The sequence below is a fragment of the Saccopteryx leptura genome, chromosome 5 (genome assembly GCF_036850995.1).
Source record: "Saccopteryx leptura isolate mSacLep1 chromosome 5, mSacLep1_pri_phased_curated, whole genome shotgun sequence".
In the NCBI taxonomy this organism is placed as follows: Eukaryota; Metazoa; Chordata; class Mammalia; order Chiroptera; family Emballonuridae; genus Saccopteryx; species Saccopteryx leptura.
Genome location: NC_089507.1, coordinates 88,211,050 through 88,230,069, shown reverse-complemented (window position 1 = coordinate 88,230,069; position 19,020 = coordinate 88,211,050). Strand labels below are relative to the sequence as shown.

Genomic DNA, 19,020 nt, shown 5'->3' with positions numbered 1-19,020 from the left:
AGCTACAAAAATGGAGCTTTCTTAACTTTATGATGAAGTTGAAGGATTTATGACCTTACATCTGTACTTTACTTTCAGAGAGAACCTCTTTGTTTCTTCAGAAATGCATGTATACTTCTGTCCCAGCTGTTCCTGTATTATTCTGTAATTGCTATTTTACATAGCTATGTCTCTTCTAGAGAAGACACTGTAGAGACAGAAAATCTACACTGCTCATACTTATGTCCACACTGATGAAACACAGTATCTGGTTTTGTAACAGGCTTTCATTCCATGCTCTTTTTGATATTACTGAAACAGGAAAGACTTTTATAGTCTTTTGCCACCTTCGTGAGTATTTCTGAACAAATATTTTAGAAAGCCTAGCCTTCTAAATAGGTACAGTGTAGATAGAACATACTTATTAAATAGGAAAAAAATATATTTGCTTGGAGCAAAATCTGGCATCTTACAAAGTAGTAAACACAGAGTTTTATATGACAGACTTTCTGTGAAAAGAGAAAGTGGTTGGAACCTATAGTTTGGGCCACATAATTTTAATTGGTCACCAAAGCCTGCTTACAGAGACAAAATTATTTATATCAGAACCAGATTAGTAGATATTGTAAGACTGAAAAGCTTAAGTGCAGATTAAAAGTGGTATACGTTTTATTTACCAAAAACAGAACACTGTGGTAACTTCAACAATTAGAGTAAAAATTAGAAAAAAGAGAAAAATCATTGTTTCAAAAATATTTTGGAAGTAGGTAGGTAGGTCATCAAAAATAAGTACATGGTTAATCATTCTCAATTATTTAACTTACCTGATTATTATATGCATCTGGTGCAAGTTTCTTGTATGTCGGTGCCATAAGAGTGGACAGGTTTTGTAAATGAGACTCCAGTTTCTCTTCCTGTATCAAGTGAGTAATTCTGCATATTAATTCTAAATCCGTTCTCGTTGTATATGAGAAAGACTATCAGTTAGATCCCCCCATATCTTAGATCCAAGTCATTATTTACTGCTCTTCTTACTAAATAACTAAAGTATCGTAACATCACCTCTTGTAAGTGAAAGTACAGGCTGCATATTACTGTACCTCCTTTTCCATGTGCTATTAAATATCTAGCTCTACAGTATTTTCATAAGATTAATCAACATTCTACTTTGCATGCTGCTATTTGGCATTTTATAAATAGAAGCTTATGCTGGTAGTATGGTCAGGAGGATGAAACGGCATGGTCCTAAAGAGCTCACCCTCTCTGCTCCCTCTCCAATTAGCTGCCAAGGAAGATAAGCAATTAAAAGGATGTGTTTGGTTTAATTTGCCTATTTCTAATCTTTATACTTTTAAATGTTTATTAATCTAGCATTTCAAAATTTGAAATGATCTCTTTATATAACAATGAAAAATGACTAGATGCTTCAAATATAAATGAAACTTTCAGAACTAGAATGTGGTATACAGGAGGAACTTTGTAACGTTTACTTGCAAGGAAACATGTTCAGTTACACTCCCTCCCTGAAAAAGACCAGATTTTTCAAAGTAATATGCTTTTTAGAACTGTAGGTGGTGACACTCAGTTGTTCTAATCACCCTTAGAAGTTCTCATTTCATGTTCATATTTCTCTAAAACTCTTGGGAGATGGAACCACCAGGCCGAGGTACACTCATTTGCATTTGAGAAGGTGAGGCTTCTAAGGGGAGCTCCCCGCCTAACAGAGGGAGGGTGTTCTAGCCATTCTCTGGATGTAGTTTACGTGGAACCTGGCTGGAGCGATACACATTTATAAGACAGTGATGAGAAGGCTCTCCAGTGTGGAAAATTAAAGTGGCTGACAGTATGCAAAATTGCTACTCTTCATTAGGCTTATTAAATATTCATTCTTTTCTTATGAAAAGAGGACATCTAGCACATTTAAAGTAATATAATTTATTGAAAATATGATCCTATGAAAAAATATATCAGAATTTCAAGAATTTTTGCATTTTATTATACTTCCACTTACTATTATAGTCATGAATAATAAAGTTAATACACTTTTCATTTAGGACACATCAATATTATAATATCCATAGTATCAATGCATATTTTAGTTGCATTTAAAATTTGAAAGATAATTATAAGGTTTGAAGAATAAATAAAAATTTGGTCACATCTAAGTTAAATATACTGAGATTTTCTAATTATTTAATTAGCGTACTCTAGAATGCATGCTACCCAAAAGTTGTTAGTTAATACAAACCTGAAAGTTATATTTTGAGAAATATATATATTGAGAAAAGACAAAAGCCAAAGTGATCTGATTAAGAGATCAGTATTCATTTATTACAGTTATACTTTTATATTAAACTCTAAATGTACTCAGTATAGTAACTAAATGACCAAATCTCCAGATGTGATGTGACTAGAAGTGGTCTTTTCTGAATGTGGCAGTCATGAATATGACTTCCATTATCAGTTACAACAGAAAAAATTACAGCACTGAAGTTTTAACTGGAGTTAACATAAAACATAAAGAAAAGCCAATAGGTATAAAGAGTTCATGTTGGTCAAGTTTTATCTTACTTTGGTATAATGGTTATTATTATGCTAACTTAGTAACTTATAATGTGTCTTTAGGTTAGCAAAAATTTTGTTGAATCATCTCTGAGATGAAATTCTTTGTTAGAGATTAATGGAATATATCATATTGTTCATCTGTGCTCATGAATTCTCCTTGAAAAATAAAGAGATTATACATCAGGAAGTAAACAAACCTCTTTTGGGTCATCCCCAAGCAGCTTAAATTTTCTTGGTATCTTGCTTCTGGCAAACTTACATCCATTATAGTACATGCTCCACGAACAACCAAAAGAAAAGGAGGCACCACAGGTCTCTGGGTCCAGCCCCTGACAGGCACAGGTTCTCCTGAGAAATCAAAGGATCAAGTTCATGGCTCTGGATAGCATGACCTCGGCTACCCATCTCACACTCTGGGCCAGTATGAGTGCAAATTAGTTTTAAGGGATGTTGAATCTAACTCTATATTAAGCTGTAACATAACCACATTAGAAAAGAACCATTTCAGTTGACTTTAAAATACAATTTAAACACTTTTTATTGTCGTATAATACATACACAGGAAAGTACACATAATTTTACAGCTTGCAAATGCTCACAACAAAATAATACCCAAGAGAGTAGCATCCAAATAAAGAAACAAAACATTAGTACTCCAGAATCTCCTCTTAATTCTTCCTTCCAGGCATTGTCCCCCAAATAGTAACTTCTATCAAAAAAGATTAGTTTTGCCTATTTTACATATATATAGAATATATGTACAAACACATAGTTTTGCCTATTTTATATATATAGATAGGATACTATAACTTACTGTACACAATGTATATGGGTGTGTATATATACACGTGTGTATATAGTTTTGCCTATTAGTATAAAAATACCATATTAATACATTAGTAATAAATATATTGTATATAATATAAAAATAGGCAAAACTACATTTATAATACATACACACGGATGTGTTTTATAGTATAAGCTTATTTGTGTCTTGCTTTTTTACAACAGAATGTTTAGAATATCCATCCACGTTGTTGCACATGCTGTACTTTATTCATGTATTCTTTTCAGTGAGTTGTTTTCCATCATAGGCCACAACTTAACCATTCTACTGTTGAGGGGCTTCTGAGTGCTTTCTAGTTCTTGACTAAAACACACTACCATGATTTCACAGCCCAAGTCAAATATATCTTAAGAGCAATAAACAGACAAGCTTAGAAGTTAAAAAATAAAACATGATAAAATAACCTAGTAGGAAAACTAGATTTGGTAGGCATTTTTTCAGTTTTACTGAAGTATAATTGACAAGTAGAATTGTAAGATATTTAAAGTGAACAACTTGATGGTCTGATATATGTATACATTGTCACACGGTTCCTCATGTAGTTAATCCACACATCATCCCACTTATTTACTTTTTATTTTTTATTTATTGTATGTAAAGAACTTTTTAGTTCAACTCTCTTAATGAATTCCAAATATATAATACAGTGTTATCAACTATAGTCATGTTATACATTAGATCCTCAGACTTTATTTTATATTTGAAATATTGTATCCTTTTATAAACCTCTTCCTATTTCTCCTGCTCCTGAGCCTCTCGCATCCCCTTTTCTACTCTGCTTCTAGGAGTTTAACTTTCTTTTGTTTTTCTTTTTATTTCACATATATGTGTTATCATGCAGTATTTACCTGGCTTATTTCACTTAGCATAATGCCCTGCAGGTATATCCGTGTTGTCACAAATGTCAGGATTTCCTTTTCTAAGAATGAATGGTATTCTTGTGCGTGTGCACGCGCGTGCCTGTGTACGCAAATACATCTTCTTTACCCACTATCTGTTGATGGACTCTTAAGTTATATTCACACTTTGGTTACTGTGAATAATGCTGCAATGAACATTGGAGTGCAGAAATCTCTTTGAGATAATAATTTCATTTCCTCGGATATATAGCTGGATCATATGGTAGTTCTATTTTTAATTTTTTGAGGACTCTCCATACGTTTTTCATAGTGGCTCTACCAGTTTACATTCCCCAAAAGAGTGTACCAGGTCCCTTTTCTCCACATTCTTGCCAGTATTTGCTATCTCTCGTTTTTTTTGATAATAGACATCCTAACAAGTGTGAAGAGATAGAGCATTGTGGTTTAGACTAGCATTTCTCTGATGACCAGTGATGAGGAGCAGCAGCATTCATGTACCTGTTGACCATTTGTATGTTTTTTATATAAAAGTGTTTATTTAGGTCCTTTGCCCAAATTAATGTATTTTTTCCAGCTATTGAGTTCTGTGAGTTCTTTGTATATTTTGGATATTAACCTCTTGTTGGAAATGTGATTTGCAAATATTTTCTCACATTCCATAGGTTTCCTTTACATTTTATTGATAGTTTCCTTTGCTGTGCAAAACCTTTGTAATTTGATGTGGTCACACTTTTTTATTTTGCTTTTGTTGCCAAAATAAAAAATCACTGAATGCCAAAAAGTTTACTCCTGAAGGAGTGCAGTCCAGGCCTCCCTGAGATGTGCCACTTTGGCAGGTGAATTATTTTGAAAGGCTGCAGAGGCCCTTTGGGCTTACAAGAAACTTGTGTACCTCTCCTTTAAAAAATGTATTTAGGGGACTTGTGTATAAGACTATCACCAGAAATAATTTTTATGACTTATCTACAGGGCAAGGCTAACTTCTAATTATCGAATATCTCTTCTTCCTAATGTCCAGTCTGCAAATGACCTTCCTCCCTTCTGAAATCCAAAGGGGCATAATTCAGAATATTATATACATCTCATTTTCCCTTTCTGTCTCTGAGTCTCTCGAGCATGTGAGGTTTCTGACTCATGTATGTGGTGTAGCCTTATGTCCACATGTAATTATACTTGGTTATTTACTCTTGTTAATCTGTCTCATGTTGATTTAATTAGTAGATAAGCTGGAAGAACCAGATGGGTAGAGGAAAGTTTCTTCTCCACACCTCCTTTGTTTTTTTTCCAAGGAGTTTTATGTAGTTTCTGGTTATATGTTCAAGATTATAATCCATTTTGAGTTGATTTGTGCATGATGCAAGAGAGGAGTTCAGTTTCATTCTTCTGCATGAGAAAACCAGTTTTCCTGTTACCATTTATTAAAGAGACTGCCTTTCCCCATATTGTATAGTCTAGCTCCTCTGTCAAAATTAACTGACCATATTTGCATGGGTTTATTTTGGGGCTCTGTATTTCTATGTGTCTGTTTTGATGCTACTCCCATACTGTTTTGATTGCTATAGCTTTCTAATATTGTTTGAATTCAGGAAGTATGATTCTGCTTTGTTTTTTTTTTCTCTCAAAATGGCTTTGAATATTGGGGGCCTTTGGTTTCCAGGCAAATTTTAGAATTATTATTTTTTACTATGAGTTAATGCTTCCTGCTACTCTACCCTCCCCCTCTAAAAATCAATAAATAAAAACCGTAAAAAAGAAAAAATCACCCAGCATGGCAGAAGGCATTTCTGGCTTTACTTTTTTATAATGACAGATATACTCCCACAACAGTTACTTGCCAAAAAAATATTGGTTAGGCTTAGTCATAAAATGGAAATCTCAAAGGGAAATATTTAAAGGAGAAACAGCTGGTTTGGCTCAAAGAAAATGTAAAAATCCATTTTTGACTACCCACTGAAAGCTGCTCTCAGAGTTCTTTCCTGGACTCACAGTGGGTGGTTATGGTGCATGTGGGCACCGGGCTTTGTAAGAAGTCAGTGATGAGGCTCACACAGCTTTGAACATTAAACTTAGTCAGCAGCTCCAATTTGATATTATCCTATGTTCTTGGCAAAAAAGTCATGATTTTAACTCCTGCCAGACATAAAAATTATTTTATGGGTTAGAAAAAACTTCAAAAGTATATCTGAGTAAAGTCTTTGTTGCCATTGGTTAAGTGTCTATTTTTTTTAATGTTTATTTATTGATTTTAGCAAGAGAGGAAGAGAGGAAGAGAGGAAGGGATAAAGAGACAGAAATATCGTTCTGTTCCTGTGTGTGCCCAGATCAGGGATTAAACCTGCAACCTCTGCGTTTCGGGATGATGCTCTAACCCGCCGAGCTGTCCAGCCAGGGCTTAAGTGTCTATTTTAATCATGTTTCTCAAGTACCTTTTTTGGAGAATTGCTATTTGGAAAATAGCCCAAAGTTAAAAATTTCATCTAAATAATTACTCATCTTCATCTTGAAATTCTAGGCAAAGATAAGCACAAGTTTACAGATTGGCCTTTAAAATGACTTAATATTGGAAGTACATCTTTTAATAGTTTTGACTTGCCTCCTATTAAGACCAAATATAATTTTTCTTAGACCCTGGCTCCATTTTTGTTCTGATTTTCCAATGCAAAATAACACACGTTAGAAGAGTTCTTAACATAGAATTTCTTTCTATGTGTCAGATTCCATTTCAGGCAATGGCATTCCTAGGAAGTAATGAAAAGCCTTAAGAGAAAAAAAATCCCAGAGATGTATATACTATTAATGAAAATTAAATCAATTACAAAGAATGTAAAATGTAGGTTGCATGAAACTTCAATGAATTTAAATAACTGCCATTTCCACGAGTTCCTCAGTGGTTTAGAAGTTCAAGCCATCAAGTCTAAGAGGTAGTCTGCTTTAAAAATACAAGCAGTGTTACTGATCCCTGAGAAAAATGCTATCACCCACAATTAGCTCAAGGGGCTTTAACTCTCATTTTTATTTTTTTAATAAAGGCACCTAAGTATATTTTTAAATGAAGAACAACAAGGGAAGTTAGGGTAAACTGAGCAGTATTTTACACCTAAAGCAGAACAGCATAAGTCTGAGTCACGTGTTATGAAATCAGCAACTTCTACCTTCTACTGTACTATGGATTTGTAAAAGTGGATTTATGGCAGTGAGGTATACAAAATAACTACCAGAGAAAGCCAAGTCACAGCTTCATGTAGAAAACGTAACTTTTCTAAAAAGATCGCTTGTAGTTAATTTGCACTCCTTCATGACCAGAGACAGAAACTATTTTAGATATGTTAGTAAAACCATACCAGTTAGAGTAAAAGCAAAAGAACAAATTTGGGCCCTGGCTGGTTAGCTGAGTAGTAGAGCGTCGGCCTGGTGTGCAGGAGTCCCAGGTTCGATTCCCGGCCAGGGCACACAGAAGTGCCCATCTGCTTCTCCACCCCTCCCGCTCTCCTTCCTCTCTGTCTCTCTCTTCCCCTCCCACAGCCAAGGCTCCATTGGAGCAAAGTTGGCCCGGGCGCTGGGGATGGCTCTGTGGCCTCTGCCTCAGGTGCTTGAATGGCTCTGGTTGCAATGGAGCGACGCCCCAGATGGGCAGATCATCGCTCCCTGGTGGGCAAGCCGGGTGGATCCCGGTCAGGCGCATGCGGGAGTCTGTCTGACTGCCTCCCCGTTTCCAACTTCAGAAAAATACAAAAAAAAAAAAAAAAAAAGAACAAATTTGGTTAACAGTGGGTTGTCACAAGGCGCAGCACAGTATTTTCATAAGCTCTGTGAACTACTGTGCAGTTTGGTGGATACAGAGAAAGGAGACTAAAAGAATAAGTGTAAAATTAAAATTATTTTAGAAACAGTTGTGAGTAAAATCAGTGCTGTAGGATTTCAGGGTAGCATGGTGAATGATCCCATCATTTTTGAGTGTTATACAAGAATAGCACAGCGGAGGAATAATAATCTGTACTTGCTTTCTCCAAGAAAAGATTTCAACTTCCTGCAAATGGAGGGGGTTAAAAACAAACAAAGAGCACAACTAAAAACATACTAACACTTGGATACACTAAATATATTTAACTGTAAAACCCTGCTCTTCCATTCCAAATATTTATGTTCCTGGGAAAAAATGCATACCTGTACCTACTAAATTCTCAATTATTTAGTCATAGTAAAAATGGAAGCAATTGTGATTACTATTGTTGAAATAATGAACTACACTAAACAGAAGTCAAAATCAGTTTGGTTTCCTGTAACTTCTACAGGCCCCTTATTTTGTTTGCTGTATACACAATTAAGGTCCTTGACCTGGGAATCCTAAATTTTCTCACCGCACATACTTTCTGTTTCAAAGACTGCCACTTAGAAGTGGTATCAGTACTTACTAATGTGATGTCCAGGCACACACACGAGTTGTGATTTGCAGCAAGTGGACACACAAGTATTTTCAAGTTGACGGTATGACTGAGTTCATGTGAGCACAGGCGCTGGGCAAGCTGGTCCTTTTCTGAAGGTACAAAATACTAATGGAATCACCTCAAGCTGCCCACGTTAGCAAACATAACCTCCTACTGCATGACTGTGAAGCAGGCATTTTGACCCCCGTTTTATAAATGTAAAAGTACAGGTTCAACTCTCTTCCCTCCAACCAATGGCCAGGCTTTCCCGTCAGTGGAAGGAGAGGAAAGGCCCTGGCTTCACTTACTCTTCATTTAGAGAACAGTCACTTACTCTTCATTTAGAGAACAGCGACGGGTGGTGAGTGTGCCGTATTTCCTCAGCGTCTCGGTGAGCTCCGAGTAGAGTTTGTCAGCCAGAGGCAGTGGGATTCCTTCCCACACCAGGATGAGAATCACAATCACTGCAGCCTCACAGGTGTGGCCAGCTCGCTCCCGCACCAAACACAGTAGCTTCTCCTCACTGCAGCTTCTGCGCACCACCTGTGCAGGTCACCGTTCCACCCCGACACCCCCCACCCCAACCAAAACAAAACAAGGGTCACTTGCAGCAGATGTCAGCATTGATTTATGTATGTATATTTTCTCACGTCTGGGTCACAGTTAGGGCAACATTTATCACCACCTGCAACCTACCATTTGCTGCCCATGTACAAAGTGGGGGTTTACCCTGGGTCCAGCAGGGGCAGTGCCCCCTGAATTAAAGCCATTCTCGAGGGAAGGCTTGCATGTCTTTTTCATAAAATTCAAGGTTTTTATAAATGATAACATAAAGATTAACTGAAGGCACTTAAAGGAAGAATTATACATGTAGCAGGTAATTGAATGGAACTTCACCTCACCATTCAGTTCTTTCAATTAAATATGGTTGGTACATGATTATAAAACTAATTTGTCTTTTTTTCTTAAGAGACAACACATGATAAAATAAATATAAGGAATATTCCTTTTAACTGGTATAAATCACTCTTTGATCTGGGTATCCCAAATGTCAGGGTTAAACGAATGAATCAAAAAACTCAACTGTAGACCAGAAGCCTCGTCAAGTCACACTTACCCATTTGGCAATAGGACATCCCTGAGAACTTTTGCCTTCTTTACCAGTATAGATGACTCTTTCAATCCTAATAGCTTTACCCTTCTGTCCAAACCTTAAAGAAATCCACAGAAACACACACACAGAAAATTAGCAAATGAATCTAAAGGCACCCAAAATACTGAACATTTGAGCATAATTTTATTCTATTACCACATCCTGAGAAATGAATGGTTTATTTTTTTTAAAAATAGGTCTAAGTCAAGCAAACTGGATAACAGACTTTAAGCCTTGTTTTTCTTTAGTATCAAAATTGACTGATAATTATAATGAACTCTTTTGAAATTATATGTTGGGTGGAAATAATGGGAAAGCTTAGTTTTATACATAAATTCATAAAGCACAAGACTTTTTTAAGTTTGCTAAGTTCAGTCTTCTAAGATATATACTATTTGATTTTTGTCCTTTACTAAATTTAACTATTTTAAAACAGGGAATCATAATAGATTTTAGTTAGAACTGTTCCTCAAAAATCTCTCACATTTTTAAAAAGGAAACTGGCAAATACCTAGTATCCAGCAATTCTGAAAATATAGGATAGTTCTAGAAATAGATATTTCCTCTTATGACCAAGGTACTATTTATTACTTGTCAATACATGTACTAAATGATTTTTTAGTGAATTTTTTAGCTAATTTAGAAATTAATAATTTTGAAATGGGGCAAAAATTATGTGGAATATATCCTTGCTGCTCAGAATGTTTCCTAAAGTATTTTGATGGCAACACTGCCTACCTCTTAAAGAAAAGGCACCCTAGCATAGAAACAGCTCAAGGACTGTGGATACCTATGTGAAAGTCTCTCTGCATTGATTATCTTGCTCTTAAGAGTCTTCTACATGCAGGAGTAACTGTGTAGATTCAGGTAAATACCTGCGTACCTGTGACTGACAGGAAAAAAGAAAGTGCAGCTATAAACAGAACATCTCTGTTTCTATTCAGTATATCACACTTGCCCTTTGCTCATACTAAGGGACAACTTCCTTAAAGATAACTATGCCTTTACAACTCTAGGTGAATTTAACTCAATGCTTTCTTTCTTATACTACACTTCCCCCTCTTCCTCTGTGACACTTTATCACGAAGTAGGAGAGCCAGAGTGGGGCCTCCCTTTGCAGTGAGTGCCAGCACCCAGTGCCTGGCAGGCTGGCTGGCTGGTTCTTGCTCATGCCTGGATTTTTTGGCATCCATGTCAAAGTGGGCAGCCCGTGCCAGCTCACAGACTATTAGTCCTGTCAAACATTGTGACTCTGGTGAATAGCACAGTGTGTAGTATTGGCAACCCTGGAATAGCTAAGCCTCCTAATAATTACTCAATTTACAATTGTTTACTGCTTTGTATGTGAAAGCTGGAAAAATTCTGACATATACAAAAGGATAAACGTTAATCTGCCCTGTGCCTTTGCGTTAATTACCTTTCTTCCATGATTTCTCTAATAGCTGCCACATTAGGACCTGCTCCTAGATGGGTATAAAAAGGACCTTCATCTTTTTCAATAATTTGCTCTGTTGAGATAATAGAAGATTATTATTTTAGACCTCAATTATACTAAATATAAAGGCTACATCCACAAAGCTTATCCCCCAACTGCACATTAAGGGCCCTAAATGTGACTTTACACATTTTATCTTTCGAATGAGTTAAGTGATGGAGTAATCTATTAGAAAATGTGCGAAATAATTAAGTATATGTATATGTTGATTGTTGGATAAAAATGTATTAAATTACATTTCAGATATGGTATGAGAAATTATTTTATACCAAACACGGGGAACTAAACAAAGAAAACAGTGTGGGAGTTATAGTATATTATATGTAATAGCAACTACAATCCAATTTTTTAAACTAAAGAGAATTTTTTTTTTACAGCTAACTAGAATCCTGCCTGCTACTTGGATGTTAAAAGATTAACAATAAAATTCCCTGTCTTATCTCAGCCCCGGGAGACTGCTCAGTATATGGTCAAGATACCTTTTCTTCTCCTCTCGTCTCCCCATGACATTAAATTACTTTGTCTTGAAAATAAAAACACTGAATCCAGACCCATATATGTATGTACTTCAGAATAATTTATGAAGAGAAAAGATACTGGAGAGAGGGTCAGGTAAAAGGAAGAGCCACCTACAAACTATCACAGATGAAAAGTGGGGGGAAAGGGGTAGGGTCACAGGAGGAGGGGCTGAAAGTGAAGATAACTTACCTAATATTATCTATGGTATGTGTGGCACTTTAGCCCATTGAGGCAACCTAATACTGACCACACACAAAGCGCCAGTAGGCACCCTCCCTCCATTTGTCTAGAAAATGTGGGGTGTCCCGTTATAAGAGGAAAACACGGGGTGAGTGGACCAGTAGTCACATTAGTTTAACATTTGTTTTTTCAAATGTGTAATATCTAAGCTGAGTAGCTATAGTTAAAGATCGCCACATACATCTGCATAGAATCTGCATCCACCAGCAAAATGTTTCCCTATTCCAACAGACCTCACACAAAACTTGAATTTTAACAAAGGCACTTGTTTCAAAAATAAAAAAATAAAAAGGAAATAACATTTACATATTTCTATCCAAAAGATAAAAAGTTTAAAGAGAAAACAGAATCAAAATGAATATAAATCATATAATATTTCAAATGTTTAAAACAGAGAAAGAGCAACCTCGTGAATATTCAGAACTTCAGCATTACGAACCTCCCAGCCCCCACTCACCAAGACTGAAGATAAATTCTCCCTCATCTAGAAATGAACTTTGTCAAACTACTAAAACATTCCCCTAATTAAAAAGTATTAAAAGCGTCTACATTAGTTAGCATATGGCAGTTATTTGTTTCATTTTAACAGATGTTTTTGCTGTCTGGCTGTCTCTCCAGAAGATGAGATAAAAAGAGTTAAAGAAATTGAAAAATCTAAAACAGATACCTCTATATTTTAAAAGGTTTGAACACAAGAAAAAATAAGCATGCACAATTGTTTTAACATTTTGGAAAAACTAAATGTAAGTGAAATTCTCTCTTGCACAGCACAAGCATTTGTAATTTAAAGACAAGAAATGTAAGCTTCAGGTTTTTATGAGCCTTTAAAAATTGCTGCCAGACTCAAAAATTTAAAAAAAAAAGAAAAGAAAATCCCATCTCTAAAGATAAATTTACTAAACTCTGGATAAACACCATGTGTCTCAGGACATTTCTGGCACTTACCTACACATCTGCATGATGGGAAATCATACTGAGTCTTGACAGGTGTATCCAATAAATTTTTTATAGGAGTATCTAGTAATTTGGAAGGTGACTCTAAAAAATTATTGAGAACAGAACCAGCTGTTCTTTTGGTTGGTGTCTTTTCTGAAGAAGGAATTGTCTGCTGCTCTAGAGCTGGGGTGTGGCTATCGAGTTCTGCAGCAGGGGTTTGTGTAGTTAAAACCGTGACTGGCCCTGACATTTCCACTTTGACTTGCTTCTGTGATTTGAGAGTAAGAGCCTTATGGTCAAATAATGATTTGACCTGAAACTGCTTCAGATGTTGTTCCATGGTCTCAAGAATGCTCCGTTGCTGCATGTTATCACAGCTCGGATGTGGAACCTCTTGTTTAGTTATCTTTTTCCATGTTTTGTTTTCTGGCTGTGCTGACATGAGGTGCATACAGGCATGGGGCTTGGTTCCAGGTTCAACCTTCACTGGCCTGGGTGCCTGACTATGGCAAGACTCGGTTTGGAGTTGTTGGTTTTGCTGCTGTTCTTGCTTCTGTAAGAGGTGCCACCTTAGAGCAGCATGCTTCTGAATGTCCTTCTGGGGAGGAGTCTGAATGTGACTTCCTCCTTGTCCAGGCACAGGGTAAGCATTTGCTTGGTTGTGCATCAGGAACCTTTGCTGAGCGAGCTGGGCCGCTTGCTGACTGGACGTATCTTGGTTTTTACTTTTATATCCCTGTAGAACAGAAGTTTGTAGAGGCTTCTGTTCTTGTTCTTGAAAGCACCTGTGAAGAGCATCTTGCTTTGGGATCACATTATTTGGAAAATATTGCATGTGATGCAAGTTTTGGGTCTTGTTTCCTGTAAAAAGTTCAGAATTTATAGTCTGTTCCGTATTCTCTGAAAACAGGTGAGTACTGTTTGAACAAGCAACTTTACTTGCATTTAATTTCAAGATCTGACCATAGGAGGAATTTCTACTACTCATATTCTGTATGTGCTCTGATCCCATTTGGGTATTATGAGCCTGAAACTCACTTGATTTTGAATACTGATTTTCACCGTGAAAGCATTCTTCCACTTTAATCTGGCTAAAGAATGATCCTTCTCTTTGCTGACCACTGTTGCCTTGGGGATGAGAAAACGTATGGGGCATCTGTTCTTTACTTTTCATGTGTAATTTTTGTTGCTGCTGCTGGTTTTGAGGGAGATGTGAATTCTGGGTTGTTTCTGTTTGTGCCACCTGCTTATGAGGCTTATGTTGCAAAAGGTGTGAGTTGGAGAATGGTTCAGCGTGTGAAGTCTGTTGATTCAAACGCTGCTTTAACGATGAGGGCATGAGTTTCTCAGTTTGGGAATCTGGTCTTTGTTGAACATGAAATCTGGGGGTGCACAGTGACTGTGTGTGAGCTTCAGGGGAAGGGTCCGTCTTTGAGAAGTGCACCTGGAGTGAGGGTTTTCGGAACTGGAGATGCTGGTCCACTGTACCTTGAGACTGCCCTGGATTCATCTCAACTTGGTACCTTTGTGGCCTGTGCTCTGGCTGCATCATTTTGTGGATGTAAGCCTGCCCTGGGAGCCCCCCCGGCACATTGGAATTTCCAGTGTATTGTTTGGAGGTCATTTTATTGGAGGAGTTGGATTGATACTGAAGCACTGACCGTGGTGATGCTTTATTATACTTCAGATGGGATTCTTCTTGGTGGAAATGAGGGGCCTTCAATTCAATCCACCCTGGTTTCAGACAGAGCTGTGTTGGGAGTCCAAGATCTCGTGTTTGTTCCTTATCTCGAGCCTTCAGAATCTCTCGCTCTTTGTGTCTCGACTGCTGGCAGTGGTCCTGTGGAACTCCACTGCTACCAAGAACTGGTGGGTTATGCTTGAGATGTTCTGATATTTGTCTTGCTTTCTCAGAACACAAAGGTACAGTCATTGTCCCTGGAGTCCGTATGTCATTCTTGTTAACACAATTATTCTGAAGCCTTTCTGGAAGTGTCTTAGATGGGTTGGATACATGTGTAGGTAGATCAGGACTCTGGGATGATGGGACGTTGTGCTGACCTTCTATTTTCACTTCCCTTAAAAAGGTTGTATTACTTTGGTTGGGGTAGTGATGGTGTTCTTCCAAAACGCCATCATTCAGAGTGCTTTTTCCTTCTGAAGGAAGCTGAGAAACCTCCGGAAGGGGAGGAGGGGGAGAAAGAAGCAATTGTGATGGTGGTGGTGTGATAGTGGCAGGAAAGGAATCCTTAGTGAATACTGAGGTTTGCTTGAAGTAAGCACCATTCATTTCATTTTGCTTGAAATGCCGTTCAGAGCTGCCACCAGGAGCCTGTAAATTGCTGCTGGAACCTGAACAGAATTCTTCACCAGATACTAGCTTTGTGGTTCCTTGGATGTTACTGTTTTCAACAGGAGATGGGCATATCTCGAAAACTGATTTCCGTTGTTCTGCTTTCTGAAAGGAACAGCTACCTAGCATCGCAGCTGGTTTACTGACGTTATCAGCACCACAGGCCTCAGTCACCACTGCAGCTGGCTCTGCAGGCAGCTCAGAGTTGGAGGTCTGTGGGAAATTGATCTGCCCTGAGGTATGCAATGGGTGAGTGATCTCACAGGACAACTCATTAGTAGCCTGACTGTTAATGGCATGTATGTGAGATGTGGTTTTCTGCACCGCAATGGAAACACAGGCTGGATAATATGGAGACAGTGTTTTTTCCAGGAGTTCACCACGTGTGTTTTCCATGGAAGAGGCAGAAACTGTAGCACCATTAGGCATTAGCACTGACTTGTTTGTAAGAAGTAATACAATGTTCTTGTCATGGTAGTTAGCATTTTTCCCCTCCTGCTCATTCAGAATCTGAAGCTCTGGATTTTGAGACCCACTGGAATTATGTGTTGAAAAGCTGGTGAAATCTTTAACTGCATTTTCTGGGGCCACAGAGCTCACAGATTCTCTCTTATCATTCAAATAGGAGACATTTGGTTGACTGCTGCCTTTGCTTGGATTTCTTTCTTGGCTTTCCCCGAAGTTCCTTCTTTCACCATTGGCCTTTTGGTCTTGTTTCAATTTCTTGTTCTGATGGAGCCCAGAGAGAGAAGGTTCACTAACTGTGCGTTTTATTCCTCCATTTTGCAAACACTTGGAATACCCTCTGCCTTCTTGTATAAAGTCCGGACTCACACGGCTGTTCTGGCTTCCCTTCATGTGGGGTATTCCATAATAACTTTGGAAAGACTGCCACTTGGTGTCTCCATTTACTTCTGGATAAGGTCTCTCTGCTAATGGGCTTCCATTCTGGAGCTTTAGAGCCAGAGGTTCTGTCTGGCCAATGGGAGAAGGAGATGGTGTCAGGAATGGACTCAGTCTGTTGCCCTCCACATGGCTGGTTCTGTCCTGTTCCATCAGGCTTGCTTCGGGGCCATCCACAAGGCTGCCCTCTGAGTGAATTCTAAAGAGCATGGAAACCGAAAATTAGAATGCATCAATACATCCCTCACACTAATAATACGTTTGAGAGAATAATCATGTCACTAATAGTATTGGAATTCCTAGACAGAGCAAATTGTGATACTCATTTTCATGTTTCAAAGTGACAACCAGTAGCTACTCAAATGATTATTATCATCTTCCCAACAATTGTCAAATATTTATGGTCACAGAGAATAAAGGTGGCCAAAATCACCAGGTAACGTGGGAACTTCAAACTGCATTAGTAAATATGATCAACTTCCTGCCCAAATAATTCTTTGCGTCAAAATGCTGAGAACAATAGAGAAAAGCTGCCTCCTTTCTGCGTTCTCCAGCATCTGACATAGCAAATCACTGTAAGCTATCAATTCCATTTCCTATATATTCCTTGAATTTTCTTCACTGCCACTTGGTAGCCATGTTTACTTTATTTTGCTTCATTATGATTGCAGTAGCTTTTTAAAGGGCTTCTCCCGAGCCCAGCCTGTCCTCACCTCAGTGAGGCTCCTTCAAATTGTTGTCAGAGAGAAGGTTCTAAAATGCAAATCTAAAGTTAAATCCTCCTTAACACACTTTACTGGCTTTATATTGCCTGCATAAGTTCACAAACACTTTAAACCAGACACACCAGAAAGATAAGGCACACCCGCTTTAGTGTTAGCATGCCAGGGGATGGGACAGGAATGAAAAGTGTAGTTTATAAAATGCCCTTTTGAGGTGAATCTGTTTTCTTTTACAGGGACTAGCTGCCCACTTTTATTGAGAATTCCTGCCATACAAACAGTTGTCATATGCAGGTTTCTATTCTTCTCTCCTCCTCTTTCCTCTCACAGTTCATGCTCCAACTAGAACCACAGCTTATAAATACATACAGCAAGCTGTTTCAAACCTCCATGACATTGTCATCTTGTCTTCCCAGGATGCCTTCTTAGTCCCCTTATTTCCCAGTGATTTCTGTGCCTCCCTCCAAAACTATCTCAGATATCATGTCTCCTTGGGTTCCTCCTTTGATATTCCAAGAGAATTAATCATTCCCAGTTCTGTGCTGTTTTTATATCTTTTATATGGTCTACTGCTAAACATATCGCACTCACTTGTATTTTATTTACTCCTACCGAACTGTATAGGCTTCTTAAGAATACTCCACTCTGTTCATGTTTGTGTTTAGTATAAGTAAGCATTCAATCAGTTTCACTAAATTGATATAAATTTGCTCATCTTATACTCATTTCTTCATTCATTCATTCAGACATTTTTGAGACCAATACTGATGTAGATTTCAAAGTCCAAATAATGGAAAAAGCAGGAAGAAATGGACACTAGAGCACATATGTAATCCATTATATAAAGTGAATGCTGCCCCCTTCATGATGCAGTCATGCTTTATTTTCCCACAGTTTTTTTCATCACATTTATTTTAAGGCTGTAAATAGGAAAAAAATCAGGACTACTTTGCCTTTGGGCTATAAAAAAGCTTTAATTTTTCCTGACCAGTCAGTGGCGCTGTGGATAGAACATCCACCTGGGATGCTGAGGACCCAGGTTTGAAACCCCAAGGTTGTGGCTTGACTGTAGACTCATTAGCTTGAGTGTGGGCTCGCAGGCTTAAGCCCAAGGTGGCTGGCTTGAGCAAGTAGTCACTGATTCAGCTGGAGCCCCCACCCCCCTGGTTAAGGCACATATAAGAAAGCAATCAATGAACAACTAAGGAGCTGCAACTATGAGTTGATGCTTCTCCTCTCCCCTTCCGGTCTGTCTGTCCCTGTCTGTCTGTCTCTATCTCAAAAAAACCCCCCAAAAACAAAAAAAAAAGAACCAATTTTTATACTCATTGCTTACTAACCATGACAAAAGAAACAGAGGAAGAAATAAGATATTAACACTAGAAAGCTACACTAAAGTTACCATTATTTGCAAATAATAAGATTGTACACTGGGCAACCAAGAAAATCACTGAAAAACTGCGATAAGAATTCAGTAAAGTAGCTAAAGAATAAAAAACCAATAGCTTTGATATAAAAGCAAAAACCAGTCAGAAGCTTTAGTTGAATAAAATACAGTAATAGAAAATAATTTTAGAAAACACTAGAAATACACTTAAAAAGAAATATAGAGGACCTGTTTGAATAAAAGTTTAAAACAAGTAGTAAGGAATATGTTTTGTTATAGTTGTCAAATTAATCTATTCATTAGATGTACTCTCAATAAAAATGCTAGCAGAATGCTTTGAGGAATTAAAGAAGCTGACAGTAAAGTTCGTGGAGAAAAAGAAACAAATTGGGTAGCCAAGAATGACCTAGAAAAATAATCATAACGAGGCCTGGACAGGGCAGTAGACAATTTAAAAGATATTTAAAAGAAACTAAAGTTTCCATACTTATAACAGGTTGCACATTAATAGGTAAAAGAATGTTAATAAGACCAACAAAATTGAACAGAAGTAGATAAATCAGAAATATGATCTGCAGTAATGATATTTCAAATAAACATAATATCAAAATAATCAGATGGTCTTTTGAAAAAAATG

At 37.5% G+C, this 19,020-nt stretch overlaps 1 protein-coding gene across 4 annotated transcripts in view; it reads right to left on the bottom strand.

Moving 5' to 3' along the window:
- The window catches only part of TET2 (tet methylcytosine dioxygenase 2), a 138,690-nt gene that overhangs the window by 35,115 nt on the left and 84,555 nt on the right, over positions 1-19,020 (bottom strand). For 2 of the 4 annotated variants that reach the window (XM_066387052.1, XM_066387051.1), the window contains 6 exons: positions 13,028-16,473; positions 11,246-11,336; positions 9,793-9,886; positions 9,010-9,218; positions 2,742-2,892; positions 804-893 (listed from right to left, as the gene is read on the bottom strand). In XM_066387052.1, coding sequence (XP_066243149.1) covers positions 804-893; positions 2,742-2,892; positions 9,010-9,218; positions 9,793-9,886; positions 11,246-11,336; positions 13,028-16,427 — 4,035 coding nt within the window. In that variant the 5' untranslated portion in view covers positions 16,428-16,473. Of the gene's footprint in view, positions 1-803; positions 894-2,741; positions 2,893-8,663; positions 8,786-9,009; positions 9,219-9,792; positions 9,887-11,245; positions 11,337-13,027; positions 16,474-19,020 lie in introns of those variants that run through there. The other 2 variants (XR_010751719.1, XM_066387053.1) reach the window with 2 other exon arrangements.